We start from the raw sequence: 16,044 nt of genomic DNA on the forward strand, positions 1-16,044 counted from the left end.
GATGTTTATTTTTCGATTTATTTTTAGAAATCGATTAAATATATGTGTCAAAAGAAGAAGTAAATTTCATGTGATTTTCACATAAACTCGAGCATAAACTTTACTTCGATTGATTTATGACACGTATATTATATTGTGGTGAAAAGTAAAGCTTATGCTTATGGCACAGACAAACAGACGTAACACTTTGAACAAGTTTTTCTTGAAAACATAGTATCTCAAAACATAAGACCTCAGTAACGACATCTCTCTGGCTTCTCGCGGAAAACAAGATTGCTCGCTAACTCGCAAACAATATTCTATAAAAGTTCTATAGAATGTATAGAAACGTCAAAGTGATCCGATGCCAGCGCTGCGGCGAGTAGTTCGCGGAACTGATAATATTCAAATCAACCGTTAAATGCGTAAACGAAGATACACAATGAAGTGTTACGTCTGTTTGTCTGTGCTTATGGGTTTCAAATCCATTTCAGTTAATTATTATAATTTGACCGATTTTCATTTATCATATGACGATCATATAAAAGTTACCAAATTATCAGCATTGTAAATGTATTAGATATTTATATAGAATTTACCTGACACATTTTCAATCATATCATTTTCATTGGATTACCTTATAGCGCAAATTTTGAAGCCTAATAAATCACAGGAATATGTCACTAAGGCTTTTTTTTACAGTATACTGTATTTTTTACCAAATACACTGGAGTCGCTTTTTACGTGGTTTTTTTTTACGCGGATTTTGGAATTTACACGGTTTTTTTTACGCGGATTTCGGAATTTACGCGGTTTTTTTTACGCGGATTTCAGAATTTACACCGCTTATCGTTATACACTAGAGTCGCTTTTTATGCGGTTTTTTTTACACGGTCTTTTTTTACGCGGATTTCGGAATTTACGCGGTTTTTTTTTTACGCGGGACGTATCACCCGCGTAAAAAGCGACTCCAGTGTATGGAACAGCAGAACATTCGATAATCACTTCGGTAATTTTTTGTTGTTTCACAGTATTTTTTTAGTAAATTTAACTTTGCTCTTGACATTGCTCCTGACACACACCCTATACAGTATGGTTTGTCACTGTTGCAAGTTTATTTGAAGTTTTAGTATACAAAAATGGGAAAATATGTTGAGCTACTTACCAACGTAGTAAGTTACATTACAGAATTTCAACTACTGCAAAGAGAACTAAAATTGGACAAAAATGGCAGAGATATAAACAAAACAACATTCCTAGGTCAGTCCACGTCGTGCTCTCTTGCCGTTCGGATCTATTTGCTTTTTGCTGAAGGAAGTGTTACTACTACCTAACGCTACAACAAATCAAAGCAGCACTTTTCAGTGCTCAACCTGTAAAATTTCTACCTTGTTCAACTCTTATTCCTTTTCGATCCTTGTTTGGACCCTACCCGAGGTAATCCTTCTTGGATATCGATTTGGAAAATTCCTCTTCGATCCTTCAGATTCTTATAGTAATCTGCTTGGAAGTCGATTTGGATAAAAATTTACTGCCGCCATGGCGCCTAAACGCAAAAGAAAGGGGCAAACTCTTGACCCCCCTTCTGAAGAAATTAATTTGAGTAATCAATTTGATTTGCTCACGGATGATGAGAATGATCCATCATCCAAGAAAAATTCTAGTAAACTTTCCCGGCTTAATGCTAAGAAGGAAAAGATTCCCCCTATTTTGATAACCACTTCCGATTTCCTTGCTCTTCGCACGGAACTTTTGAACTTCGTGAAAGTAAAGTTTTCACTACAAATTGGACGTCGGGGTGAATGCCGTGTATTGGCTGAAACCTTGGACGGATTTAAATGTCGTCTCAAGTATCTTACTGAGAAGTAGCAAATTTTTTTTACTCACGACACCAAAACTGAACGTGTGTTCAAGGTTGTCATGAAAGGACTGCCCAGTGGTGAATCCCTGGATCAGATCAAAGATGAACTCGAACTGACAAAATTACTTGGAGTTGTGCCACTCCAAGTAATCAAAATGAAAATGAAATCCCGTCCTGGTGATTCGTGCAACGGGATTACTCATGATTTTTATTTGGTTCACTTCAAGTCTAGTGAACTAAATAACCTTAAGGCCTTAGAAAAAGCTAGCGTTATGCTCCATATCCGAGTGAAGTGGGAATACTTCAGGAAGACTGAAGGAAATTTCCAAAACCTCACCCAGTGCTGTAAGTGCCAGGGATGGGGTCACGGAACTAAAAATTGCTACATGCCAGCTAAATGCATGAATTGTGGTGATTCCTCTCACGCAAAGGAAGATCCTAAGAAATTTAAATGTTCAAATCGTGGTGAAAACCACAAATCCCATTTTTGGGAATGTAATAGCGAATTCGTTTATTATCGGGGTTAACACCAGTTCCAACCCAGTGCGAAACCGAACTTTTTGTCAGTGTGAACCTCAACCTGAGCTAGGTTTTAAAAACAAACGAGCAAACTGACGTTTGTCAGAAATCAAGCAGACCCAATCTTGATACCCGATCCAGGTTGGAACTGAATAATAAACGAATTCGCTATAAGACTCGCAAAGCGATCCTTCAATCTCGTTCTAAGCAACAGGTAGGAAACGCTCCACGTTTCCGACCAGGTATAAATTACTCTGCTGTCAACAACGGTCAGCGAGGAACAAATTCTACATTCGTACCCGTAGGTACAAATATCACCCCTGCTTCAAATGTTTCATCTGTACCTACTCCCCTCGCTGCTAACAATGTTCAGCGAGTTAATGGAGCTACCTATGCTGCTATTGCACCGGGTAGAAATTAAAATACTAACCAACGTAATTCTAACGGAAATTTTGACAATTTTGACTTAGCATTACTGCCTCTAAAATGGAATTTTTACAGAATTCATTAATTGACATGATTTCTGATATGCTTAAATCTAACTCCATGTTTGATGCTATTCAAACTGGAGTAAAATTTGCTAATAATATTGTCATGACTTTAAAATTCAGTAATAGATTTTAAAGCATTAAACATTTTAAATTGGAATGCTCGATCTCTTAAAGATAATGAAGACGAGCTATTTAACTTTTTGAGAGTTCATAACGTGCATATTGCCGTTATCACTGAAACGTTCCTTAAACCTGACCATAAGGTTAAGAAGGACGCAAATTACTTGATTTATAGAAATGATCGTCTTGATGGACCTTGTGGTGGCGTTGCCATCATTATTCATAGACGAATCAAACATAAAATTCTTTCTTCATTTGAAACCAAAGTTTTTGAAACTTTGGGAGTTTCTGTTGAAACAAAATTTGGACAACTTACGTTTATAGCTGCCTATTTGCCATTCCAATGCGTAGGCCAGAAAAAGAATTTTCTCAAGGGTGACCTCCAGAAACTTACCCGTCATAGGTCTAAATTCTTCATTATTGGTGATTTTAATGCAAAACACCGCTCATGGAATAATGCTCAAAGCAATTCCAATGGTAATATTCTGTTTGATGATTGTTCTGCAGGTTATTACACTATTCAATATCCAAACAGCCCAACATGCTTTTCTTCTGCAAGAAATCCCTCAACTATTGATTTGGTCTTAACTGATTCATGTCGACTTTGTAGCCAATTGGTTACTCATGAAGAAAGACTTTGTTATCCCAACAGCTCTACTTTCAATTACCATAGAGCTGATTGGGAGCAATATCGAACATTTATGGAATATAACTTCGATCAAAACGTTCCTTTGCAAACTAAAGATGCTCTTGAATCTCTGACTACTTCTATAGCTGAAGTAAGAGCTGCTTCAGTACCAAAATGCGAGGTAAAGTTCGATTCAATTATAATAGACGACAATCTTCAGCTCTTGATCCGTCTTAAAAATGTCCGTAGGAGACAATATCAAAGAACACGCGATCCTGCCATGAAAGTTATCTGGCGGGATTTGCAAAAACAAATTAAAAGCGATTCTATGCCCTGAGGAACAAAACTTTTGAAAATAATATTTCTAAATTAGACCCGAGTTCCAAACCATTTTGGAAACTCACAAAAAATTTGAAAAAACCCTCAAAAGCCTATTCCAGCGCTGGGTCTTACTAGTACTATTGAGAATCAGGTTGCTCGGGATTATCTGAATATTTTCTCTCGGGAAAATATTTTTGATGATTCCTGGGGGACGGATTTAGACGAAGTAAGGTCTATAACTAAAAATGTTCATAATATGAAAGCTCAAGGTGCTGGAATTTTCTATATCCTCATCAAAAAACTACCAGAGAGTACCTTGTCCTTCTTGGTAAAATTATTTAACAGATGTTTCCATTTGGCATACTTTCCTGATAAATGGAAAAATGCAAAAGTTGTTCCAATTTTGAAACCGGATAAAAATCCAGCTGAAGCTTCTAGCTACCGTCCAATAAGTTTGCTTTCTTCAATAGGTAAACATTTTGAAAAGATAATTTTAAATAGAATGATGCTTCACATCAATACGAACTCAATTTTTGCAGATGAGCAGTTTGGATTTCACCATGAGCATTCACCAATTTACCAATTTAATTCGTTCAAATTAATCTGAAGGCCACTCAACTGGAGTTGCTCTTCTAGACATAGAAAAAGCATTCGACAGCGTTTGGCATGAAGGCTTGATTGCTAAATTGAAAAAGTTTAATTTTCCACTTTATATTATGAAATTAGTTCAAAATTATTTAACTGACAGAACTCTGCAGGTAAATTACCAAAATTCCAAATCTAATCGACTACCTGTTAGAGCAGGAGTTCCTCAGGGTAGCATTCTTGGGCCTATATTGTATAACATTTTCACTTCGGACCTCAATGATTTGCCTTAGGGTTACCACAAATCTTTGTTCGCTGATGACACAGGCATTTCCGCTAAAGGAAGAAGTCTTCGTGTTATTTGCAGCAGACTGCAGAAAAGCTTAGATATTTTCTCTTCTTATTTACAAAAATGGAAGATTTCTCCCAACGGTTCCAAAACTCAACTTATAATATTTCCACATAAGCCTAGAGCTTCTTGAAGTAATGAAATTGGGTTGTTAGCGGAATGCTAAATAAAACAGCAAAAAAGGTTATCTTCCATTTAATTCCACTTAATTAATTTTGGTATCCATGACAGATACGTATTTCGACTACAATGTGCAGTCTTCATCAGTGTCATTCCCACTAAAGAACTTATCAAAATCTAACCCCCTTAAGTACTCATCCCCTAGGTAAAAAAGTCAGGATCATAGGTATAAAAATGAAACTACAATGTGTTGAATCGGAACCTACCTAACTAATAAAAACCAAAGATTTAAGTAAGCTAAAGGAGAAAAATCTATACAACTCTCTAATAAGGAAAATCCCCAAAGGCTTGGTAGCCATCATAATGAAGTAATGAAATTGGGTTGTTAGCGGAATGCTAAATAAAACAGCAAAAAAGGTTATCTTGATGCTCAAGATTTGAGGCGCGAATGGGAGGAGTGGCATAGAGCATTTGAGCTTATGCTGGAGCTTAAAACCGTGGCGACTCAACATGACAAGTTGCTGCTAATGCTAACATGCGGAGGTAGAGGGCTTCAGCGCATTTTCTACAACCTGAGGCCTACACCCGATGAAATTTACCCGGAGGTGGTAAGAGTTCTGCTGGCGCCGGTGGACCTACCGGAATACGACAACGCAGTGAAAAGGCTAAGCAAATTCTTCATCGGCAAACGAAACGAACGCGTGGAGCTCGAGCTGTTCAGATCATTGAAGCAAGGAAGCGATGAGTCGTTTAATCGATTTATTTTGAGGCTACGAGCTCCTGGGGGGGGGGGGGGGACGTGCTGTCAAATCAGCCTACTGATCATCTTGTATGAAACTGGTTCCAAACGTAAACAAACGCTGTAGGTTTCTTATGGCTTGTTTACGTTTGGAACCAGTTATGCGAGGTAGGCGACGATTGTTCGTATTTGACAGCCACCTCCCCCCCTTGACGAGCTCAAGCTGCGCGGTGCGAATTTTATGAGCGTGAGGAGAAGGAGATAATGCAGCAGATCACTATGAGTGCTCATGACGAGCGAGTACGAGACAAAGGGCTTGAAGACGTGATGGGCCTTGATGACCTCACGAATTACGCGATTAACAGGGAAGTTCTACTCAAGCAAAAGGCCAAGTTTAAACCATTCAACGAAGACCCGTCGTCTTCCATGGTGGCAGTGGTTAAAGAAGAAAGGCGTCAAAACCGAAAACCAACCATTTCATATCGCAAACCGGCACTCGATAGGTACGGCAGAAAACATCCATATGAGACTAACCGCAGTAACTCCGAATGCAACCGATGTGGTTCATACCGTCACATGAACGATGAGGATTGTTACGCTCGCAAAGCCCGGTGCAATACTTGCGGGAAAATTGGACACTTTGCAAGGAAGTGTAAGAGTGGAATTAGTTTCCGCCCCAATACTCATTACAGTCGTACACGTTCACCGGTAGGCTTAGGTGCAGTCCTGGTGCAGAGAGATAGGTCAGAGATTCCGAGGATCATAAGCTTCGCCTCAAAAGGCCTAACCGCTTCAGAGCGAGTTTATCCACAGACGCAACGAGAAGCGCTAGCCGTCGTCTGGGCAGTAGAGCGATTTTATCTGTACCTTTTCGGCATCAAGTTTACTGTCTTCACAGATCATAAGACTCTGGAGTACATTTACGGTGGAGGGCATCGGGAAAGCAGACGCGCCTGCACCCGAGCTGAAGGTTGGGCTCTGCGTCTTCAACCGTACGACTTCAAGATGAAGCATATTCCGGGTTCAACTAACATCTCGGACATCCTTTCGCGATTGTGCTGTCAGTCAGATAAGGCCTTTGACGACAACGCTGAGCACTACCTATGCGCCATTGAAGAAGGACCGGCGGCTATAGTTCTAGACGAAATCTGACGTGAGACAAAACAGGACGAGGTACTAAATGCTGTAATGGAGGCACTTGAAACAGGTGTGTGGCATGCTCAGCTAGTCCATTATCAGGCTTTCAGCAAAGAACTTGGCATTGTTAGTGGGATAATAGTTCGAGACGACAGAATAGTGCTCCCTTCTGCTCTGAGGCCCAGGGCCCTAGATATCGCGCATCGTGGTCATCCTGGAGTAATTACGATGCGGAGGTACCTCAGGGAGAAGGTTTGGTGGCCTTACATGGATCGAGATGTCGTGGATAGAATACAGGAATGCGCAGGTTGCGCAGCAGTGAGCTCACAGGGACCTCCAGAACCTATGCTGCGGAAAGAGATGCCTGAGAGGGCATGGCAGGAGATCGCAATCGATTTCTTTTCAGCAAAGGAATGTGCGACATTCCTTGTGATTGTCGACTACTTCAGCAGATTTATAAAAGTAATCGAGATGAAGGGTACGACAGCGGCCAAGACCATTGAGGCTCTGGAAAAGGTTTTTGATGAGCAGACCTACCCGGAAACCATTAGAAGCGACAACGGTCTACCGTTTGCAAGCGAAGAGTTCTTCAAATATTGTACGTCAAAAAATATCCATTTGGTGCGTACCATCCCATATTGGCCTCAAATGAATGGGCTCGTAGAGCGCCAGAATCAAGGGATTCTGAGAGCGCTGCGAATAGCGAAGGCGACGGGCTTGGATTGAAGAAAGGCGGTAAAAGACTATGTCCACATGTACAATACGACCCCTAATTCGGTTACAGGTAAAGCACCTATGGAGTTATTAACCGGTCGTCCAGTGAAGGACTTATTACCTTCTTTGAGAACCGATCCAAGCTGGCGTCGAGAGGACGGAGTACGAGAAACCGATGCGGTCAAGAAACTGAAAGGAAAGATCTATGCAATCAACGTCGTCATGCAGCAATTTCGGATATCAATGTTGGCGATGCAGTTATTCTCCGAAACTACGAGTCTGGAAAGTTGGAACCGAAATTTAGATTGGATCGTTTCGTTGTCAAGAAGAAATCTGGAAACAACACTATCGTTGCGAACGAAGAGGGATTGATGCTTCGTCGATGTGTAACGCATCTGAAGAAGTGGCCAACTCCAGGCCTACCAGAGAAATTACCACTGGCAGCTCCGTCGACAGAACAGGAACCGGAATCATTAGGATCTTCATCCGCACCGTCGTCTTCTAAAAACACCTTTGACTCTTCCACAGGTATTAGCCATAACTCCGGGGAAATACACCGAACGTCGCCGACTACTTCGAACTCGCCTACAGCCGATCGACTAAAGCGGAAGAGCTTGATTGACCAGAAGGAACCACCTACAAGACGATCTGACAGGCCTAAGAAGATACCGCGCCGATACGTACATCCAGTAGAAGAGCGAGCAACGTAGAAGCCGTCTTGATTTTTTTTACTATTACATTTTCTTATGTTCGTTATTCCGGAGTAGGACAGGGATGTAGAGTCATGCGAGAGAGTTATTTGAGAAAGAGAGAAGGTGCAGAGATGACAGAGAGAGAAGTGTGGAAAGAAAGAGGTCGAGATAACTATTAGAGGCAGTCGGAAACCAACAGTGTAACAGAACGGATCAAAACGGTTTGAGTATAAAAGTGTAACGGAGTGTATGATTTACGACGAAAGATCTGGTGTGTTAGGATTCTACACCTATGATCCTGACTTTTTTACCTAGGGGATGAGTACTTAAGGGGGTTAGATTTTGATAAGTTCTTTAGTGGGAATGACACTGATGAAGACTGCACATTGTAGTCGAAATACGTATCTGTCATGGATACCAAAATTAATTAAGTGGAATTAAATGGAAGATAACCTTTTTTGCTGTTTTATTTTACTAGAGCTTCTTTTTTGAAACCTAGTAGTAGTCACAGAGTCACTATGAACGAAGTTCCAATTTCCTGGTCAAACCAAGGGAAATATCTTGGATTAATACTTGACCAAAAATTAACTTCTAAAGATCACATTGAGGGCATTCAAGCCAAATGTAACAAATATATATGTTTGTATCCTCTTATAAATAGGAAATCCAAACTTTGCCTGACGAATAAACTTCTAATATTTAAACAAGTTTTTAGACCGGCCATGCTTTACGCTGTGCTAATATGGTCTTGTTGTTGCACTACCAGGAAAGAAGCACTTCAAAGGATTCAGAACAAAGTTCTGCAAATGATTTTGAAGTTGCCTTCCTGGTACAGTACTACCGAAGTACATAGAATTTCGAATGTTGAGACTTTAGAACAAATGTCCAACAAAATAATTAATAATTTCAGGCAAAAATCGTTGCAATCCTCAATTGCAACGATTAATATAAGATAAGATTTAGTTTTAGTTTTTAGTTTTAAGATTTCAATTGTTATACTGACATGCAGGTTTAAAAAACCTGTGTAAAATACTGAATTGCCAAGGCAGGAACAATGTAAAAACACTTAGATATATATCATAACAATTAAGGCTGGTAAGTTACTGTAGTAACTGGAGCACCTAGGTTAAAATGAAATGTAATTTATTTTGAATTTGAAACAAATGGAGTTAAAAAAAAGGAATAAAAAAAGCTTTTTTTAGATCAGCTTTCGAAACATGTTTTGTTTTTTTTTGTTTTGGATGGCGTTGGCCAAATTCGGATTTTTCAGATGTAATCCTAAATAGGACCTAGATTATTTAATACTCTAGTAACCTCAAGTCCGTGCTCTGTCACAATGTTTCATTGTAATTAATCAACACTCAAAGGGGTAAAATATAAAATTTGGGGTAAATTTGAAAGAAAGGGAACTTGTAGTGTAGAGCGCACTGCCCACTGGACGATTCTGAAGCCTGGCCAAGTGATCGGGGTATGGGTTTATTTGATTGAACGTCATTTCCAATGTATATATTGATACATTCAAACCATAGGCATTTGAGATAAGACAGAGATAGGATGCGGAGGGCCCGCTTAGGAGGATCGTAACCCATGTTATGGTTGCCATTTATTAATTAGTTCAGATAGGCTAGAAATGACAGGAATGTAGAATGTAGCTTAATTTTCATAGGGTTCAGAGTGGCTGAGCTGTTCGTTTGTAGTTTGACCTTCCTTCAAAACCAATTTGGCTCTACAATTTTAAACTTGTTCTGCATTATTCACATGTTGCAATTATTGAAAAGAGCTCGATATAAGATAGCCACAGAGAACAGACATTGAGGCTCCAAAATTTCTCTAAAAACTTGTGTAAAGATTCCTTTTCGACTTAAGCGCCACTAACGGCGACTTCCCCACTTAAAAACCCTCTTTGACAACATGATGGCGCTGGCATTGCTGGCATTGCTGGCAACGCTTCTTTTGTTTTTGGGAATAATGGATGCAAACCTTCATATCACGCGTTCTCATTGACTTCATTCCGTAGCGTATTAACTAAAGTATCGTAACACACGCATAATTGACTTGTTAACTCTAAAATCATGGATTTATTTGAAGTTTTCTGCTCGATAGGCCCATAATGGGCGATTAGACCGAAATAGTTCTCTACCCTATCTATGGGTTTTTTTCTCATTCACAATAGTTTGGGGGGGAGGGGGCGATCTGAGAGCTGAATAGAGGCAAATAAAATAGGGAACACAACACTATGACCCAAACGACTAACCAACGCATGCGGCTCACACTTAACTTGTTCTATTTCTTTCTGTACCAATATTACCTGAGAACAAATGGGAACACGGCCAGATTTTCAATAGGAAGAAGGAAAAAAGCGAGAAAACGTAAGAGAGTAAGCAGTCAGAAAGGATTAGGATTAGATTTGGAAACAGCTAATTTATACTGGACGGAACTGGTAAGTAGGATAAGAATTGTAAAAGGTGTGTGCTTGCATGATTTACCTATTTTAGAATTACCTATAAGCCACATGAGAACCTCCTTTCCTTCAATTACTACTCCATTGCAGCACACACCTAATAATGATCACTAACATTCATATAGTTTCAGCAGTATCGACATTTATAATCAAAAGGTGAGTTGTAAAGTATAATTACCATGCATAGATATAAGTTAATGTACCAGAACCTGAACGGACACGAGCCTACCCAGGGGTGGGCCCGGATACGACCACCCATGTGTGTCTAGAGTATCGCACGAGCTGACGAGTGCAACGGGAAGGACAGTAGGTGTATAGACTAGGGGGTTAGTCCCTAGATAAGCCAACTCAGCGGTTGGCACAGCCTATACACTGAACAATTACAATTACAATTACAATTACAATCAACTGGCCTTTCGAAACATGTTTTCTTTCTGAGGTATACATTTAATATCATTTAATTCTAATTCATTTATTTCATATAATAGAAACGTCACTGCACAATAGATTACACCTCATAACAAAATTATCAATGGTAAGTTTAAAAAAATATCAGCACTAAAATAAACTTATATCACAAATGAATGCAACTGACTAGAATACTGTTGATGGGAAGACGAAGCCACGTATTCCAATACATATTTCCATGAAGTGCCATAATTCCACGCTTCGCCTAATACTTTCCGCTCGGTGCGTGATATTTTCTAAATTTATATTTTTCTCAATCACCAGCTCAGTTTTAAATACCACATTAAACACTAGATTAAACAATATTTTGGAATTTGAATTGAACTGCACGAAATTATTGACGTGTGCGTGCAATTATGGCACAATCACAATATAAGGAATATGATTTAAATTAGATGTGGTGGTGGTCCGCAACCCATACTTTCTGTTGATCCGAGGGCTAGAGAAGTCAGTATGGTACGACGACCTGGATGGACCCCCAGATTTTCCCAATTGATCCACGATAGGCGAGCTGTTAAATCTACAAATATAACAAAAATAGAAACGTTCCATGAAATTTCCTTTCACAAAAAAAAAAATCACACCCTTACCACTTGTATTCCAGTCAGCCCGATTGGCTTTGATCTCTCCTCGGAGACATTTTTCGACGTACGTCAATGGATCGTAGTCCGCTTCGAGCACCTCCCGCAACAGGGCAATGTACGCGATTGCCAGCCGAAGAGTGTCGATTTTGCTCAAGCGCTTTTCGTAAGGGAATGTTGGCACGTGGACGCGCAGCTCGTCGAATGCTGAGTTAATGCTACTGTTTGAAATTGAATTGGAATAACTGTTCATTAGATTGGCCGGTACTTTCTAATTTTGAAAGGAAAACATCTTATCTTACCCATTTGGTGCTGATCTTAAGACTCGTTTACGCTCTCTTACGTTGGTTTGCTGACGTTGGATTTTGTATGGAGCTGCATTGTACGGGTGGTTGAGCGATGTTGACAAAGATGGGCTTGCCGAGCTGGGTGAATCCAAGCAATCTGAATAATACAATAAAAGAAGGAGAATTAAATAGCGAATTTAATGTTGATGGAATACAAATAGTTTACACGTGTGTAATATAGACTAAATAATCTTTGCTGAATTTTGAAATTTATAGTTAATTGGTACATTATTTTCTCTGCTCAGAACATAAATCCACTGCGACCAGTAATTTGATCTATTGTAGTGTACCCCGTGTCCTTAGTTTAGTGCAGGTCTTATTACTCCATCACTATTGAAAAATGGTTTGAAACAGTTTTTATCCATTATCGCAAGGATCCTACTCTAATTGTAAGGTCCCACTCTTTATATTATTCGGAGTGTTAGAACACCTTACAAAGGCGCACGCCTTTGTCAGTCAAAAACGGATTCCTTTGCAACAAAATCCAGCAAAAACACCGATAATGACCATTAGACTGATGCAAATTTTGACTTTTTCGCTCCACAGTGCTTAAATGGTTTCAAATCGGGTCGTGATTAGCCTCCAAAAGTTACAACTCATTTGGTTAGAAACAGACTTCGCACAAACCATTTGAAGTTTACATGTAAATTACTATGGGAAATATCAACTTTTTGTTCATTGCCTTCTAGTCTTTTTCCATATTGAGCTGCAAAACAGCTCGATAGCTATTCTTAAAGAAAATTTTCTCAGCTACAACTTTGCTGAAGACCGTTTCTATGTAAAACGAGACAGGAAATAGTTATTAATTATTTAAGAGATTGGTAAACTTATGACATGATCAAGCAGCTGCTCTGTAGGCAACACTGTATTTTGCAGTGTGACATAGTAGCCATAATTTTTGTGTCCTATTCAACGCCCCAGAAACACCAATGTTGCCTGCTGAGCAGTTGATTGAGCATGATCATAAGACATCAGTGCATTGAACCATTAATAACTTTCGATCCTTGCATTTAATCAAAAAGTGGTCTTCAGCAAAGTTGTAGCTAGGAAAATTTCCTACAAGTAAAGTTGAAAGCTTTTGAAGCAGACCGGTATGGTGAATTATTAGATAGACATGAACAAAAATCTTGGTTTTACCATAGTAATTCCCATACAAACTTCAAATGGTTTGTGCCATCTCAGTTTCTCACCAAATGGGTTCAAATTTTGAGAGGTTAGTCAGGATCCGATTTGGAATCGTTTAAGTATTGTGGAGCGAAAATTTCAAATTTTGCATCACTCTAATGACCATGCATCAGAATCCTAGTCTTAACCACTTCAAACAGCGAATAAAAGATTAGGAATCACGTAGATGAAAAATATCTAGGAACCTAAGGGCCGTTTTCTTCACCAACCCCGCTTAACGCTTTAAACCTGGTTTACCGTAAGCTTCGCTTAAATTTAAACGTCAGTTTTAAGCCTCGCTTAAAAGTTGCATTTCTTCACGTCGGTTTAACAATTTGAGGCGGCCGCTTACCGTAAACCTGGTTTAGCAAATTTTCCAATATCGTTCCAGTATATTTCCAACCCAAACGTCATTTTTAGCAAGTGAGATTTGTTTTGATCTGAGTTTGCCTGTTTGCTTTTTTATTACGTAGAAAAGAAAATGCCACCGAAAATCGAACAAAAAAAGCGAGTTCGCTCGGCAAATTTTTCGGAAGCAGAGGAGGAGCTGCTGGTGAGATTGGCATTGAACCGCAAAGATGTCATTGAGTGTATGGCCAGCGATACGCAGAGGAATGATGATAAAGCCAGTGCGTGGGAGGAAATCACCGCCGAGTTTAATGCAAATTGACTCAACACGGTGAGTAACATATTTCATAGTATTTAATTACCACTTCTCCACTGTACAAATTTATCTAAAAGGCATTGTTTTTTAAAATCTTAGGTTCGAACTTCTTCAGTATTAAAGAAGAAATATGAAAACATAAAAAAAAATTAAAGGGTTGTGTCCTAGACACGACCGCAGTATGACGTAGAACCTATTTATCTATCTATATCTATGATGCATGATATATGCATTTAGGTTAACATTCGACGTCAATCCTTTTATTACATATTTTGCAGAAAAAATACATCCAAAGTCCCTCCTTTTTTGCATATTCTGCACAAAACATACTTTATTAGCCCAGCAACTGAAGGGATTTCCCGCCATTTCATTATTAATGGGGCGGAGCAAAAAGTTTCTTTTGTGCAGAATATGGAAAAAAAAAGGATGGACTATGTTAATATAATTTCATATATAGAGGTACCAGATATGTTTTACAGTCAGTTGTTGGTAATTCATCGAGTGTATGTCTCCTGTTAAGTATTTTTTTTTTTGAAAATGTTGGCTCTACATGTAAAAAATTAATTGTTTATACATAATTGTGGTCTGCTTAAAATTTATTTCCCGGAAAAAAATGATCGTCAAAGTCCATGTCTTTTTCGGGTTATGTTAAGGGGGGAGGGAGAGAGGTTGTTAAGAGGGAGGGGGTTTTACATGCACGTTTTTTCAAGTCTCATTCCTCATTGTGGTGGACACGCCGTGATCCACCTTTGGCAGCTGACTTGGTCCTGCTTGCTACAGGACCTAGTGCCACGCCGTCCGAAACGGTAATGAACAGAGGCAGGAGAGCAGCGCTGATATATTTCTTTTCAGGTTCAAGCAGAATGATGTGCAACCAAGTGGTATTCGTTTATGATGACTGGGTTTGGGAAAAAGGATTATTTCATGAAAACAGTGATAAAATTATCATTTGTACATTTTCAAAAGTTTAATTACAGAAAAATTAGAAAAATATTTATTTCAGCCGTTTTGTAATGTAATATCCGATCGATTGGCGTATTTGGATTTAAATTTCATCTATAAATGACAAAGTTACAAGCGTTCAAAACCTAACACTCCTTCACCACAAATATTTTTTGATTTGCACCCCAGTATAGTCGACAAAGACGTAGTTCTACGTCAAAACTATCCGTCAAGCTGCTTCTAAAGAGAAGATGTCGCGTAAGGCTACCGGCGGCGGTCGAGGCCCTGACGAATGGCGGCCAAAATCTGAGGTGTTGGCTGAGCTTCGCGAGGTTATTGCACTGTCGGTCGATGGACTTCGATCGATGTGCGACGATGACGATGATTATGACGAAAACGCTGTTACCATCACAATGGAGGAGGCTGCAATGCCAGATGGTTCGAACAAAGTGATGACTGAAGATGCGTATGTGGTCGAATATTTGGAGGAGACAGAAGTTAATTTGAGTAGCCAAGATAATTACTTGATAGAACAGAAAGTTGGGGGCAACGAGCGTGTTGATAATTCTTCCCTCAAATCACCTTCCACTCCATCACCAGTTGGTGATCCAGACGCAATTGCCGGTCCTAGTCGGTGCATTAATTCTGCACAAACACGAAGAGGAGATAAGTGCGAAAATTACAGCCCTGCAATGTTAAAAAGGCCCATGAGCAGTGTTTTGAAAACCCGTACGAAGCGTCAAAAGTCTACAGTCGAACTGGATCTTAAAAAGAAGTTGTTAGAACGTGACGAAGAAATGTTAGAATAAGTCCATCGGCTCGAAGTCCAGAAGCGCAAGGTAGAACTCGAGTCAGCACATATTACTCTCCAAACAAAGAAAATGAAGCTACAATCGCAACAGCTTCGCTATCAACACTTGAGGGAAGAGCATGCGATGCGGATGAAACTCTTGAGCTACACGTATGAGAAGAGCACAGAAAGACGAAAGAACAGTTCCGGATCAGAGAGTGAATAATTTTTGTTTGTTATCCAATTTGCTACAATAGTAAATAAAAGGTTGCAGTTTACACAGTAGTTTTTTTATTTTAAAATAGTATCAAACATTATCTTTTTATAACTGTGAGAAAAATGTTGAACTAAATGGTCACGAACACAACCCGT

At 39.3% G+C, this 16,044-nt stretch overlaps 1 protein-coding gene across 2 annotated transcripts in view; it reads right to left on the reverse strand.

The window, feature by feature from the left end:
• Nucleotides 1-11,214: 11,214 nt before the first annotated feature.
• Fer2 (48 related 2) overlaps nt 11,215-16,044 on the reverse strand; it is a 28,798-nt gene continuing 23,968 nt past the window's right edge. Inside the window, exons 3-5 of one of the 2 annotated variants that reach the window (XM_065220832.1) lie at nt 12,068-12,209; nt 11,775-11,983; nt 11,215-11,704 (exon numbers count right to left, since the gene is read on the reverse strand). In XM_065220832.1, coding sequence (XP_065076904.1) covers nt 11,571-11,704; nt 11,775-11,983; nt 12,068-12,209 — 485 coding nt within the window. In that variant the 3' untranslated portion in view covers nt 11,215-11,570. Of the gene's footprint in view, nt 11,705-11,774; nt 11,987-12,067; nt 12,210-16,044 lie in introns of both variants that reach the window. The other variant, XM_065220831.1, reaches the window with a different exon arrangement.

Source organism: Ochlerotatus camptorhynchus, unplaced genomic scaffold (assembly GCF_037179485.1).
Source record: "Ochlerotatus camptorhynchus isolate MF236.1 unplaced genomic scaffold, CSIRO-AGI_Acam_v1.1 ptg000133l, whole genome shotgun sequence".
NCBI lineage: Eukaryota > Metazoa > Arthropoda > Insecta > Diptera > Culicidae > Ochlerotatus > Ochlerotatus camptorhynchus.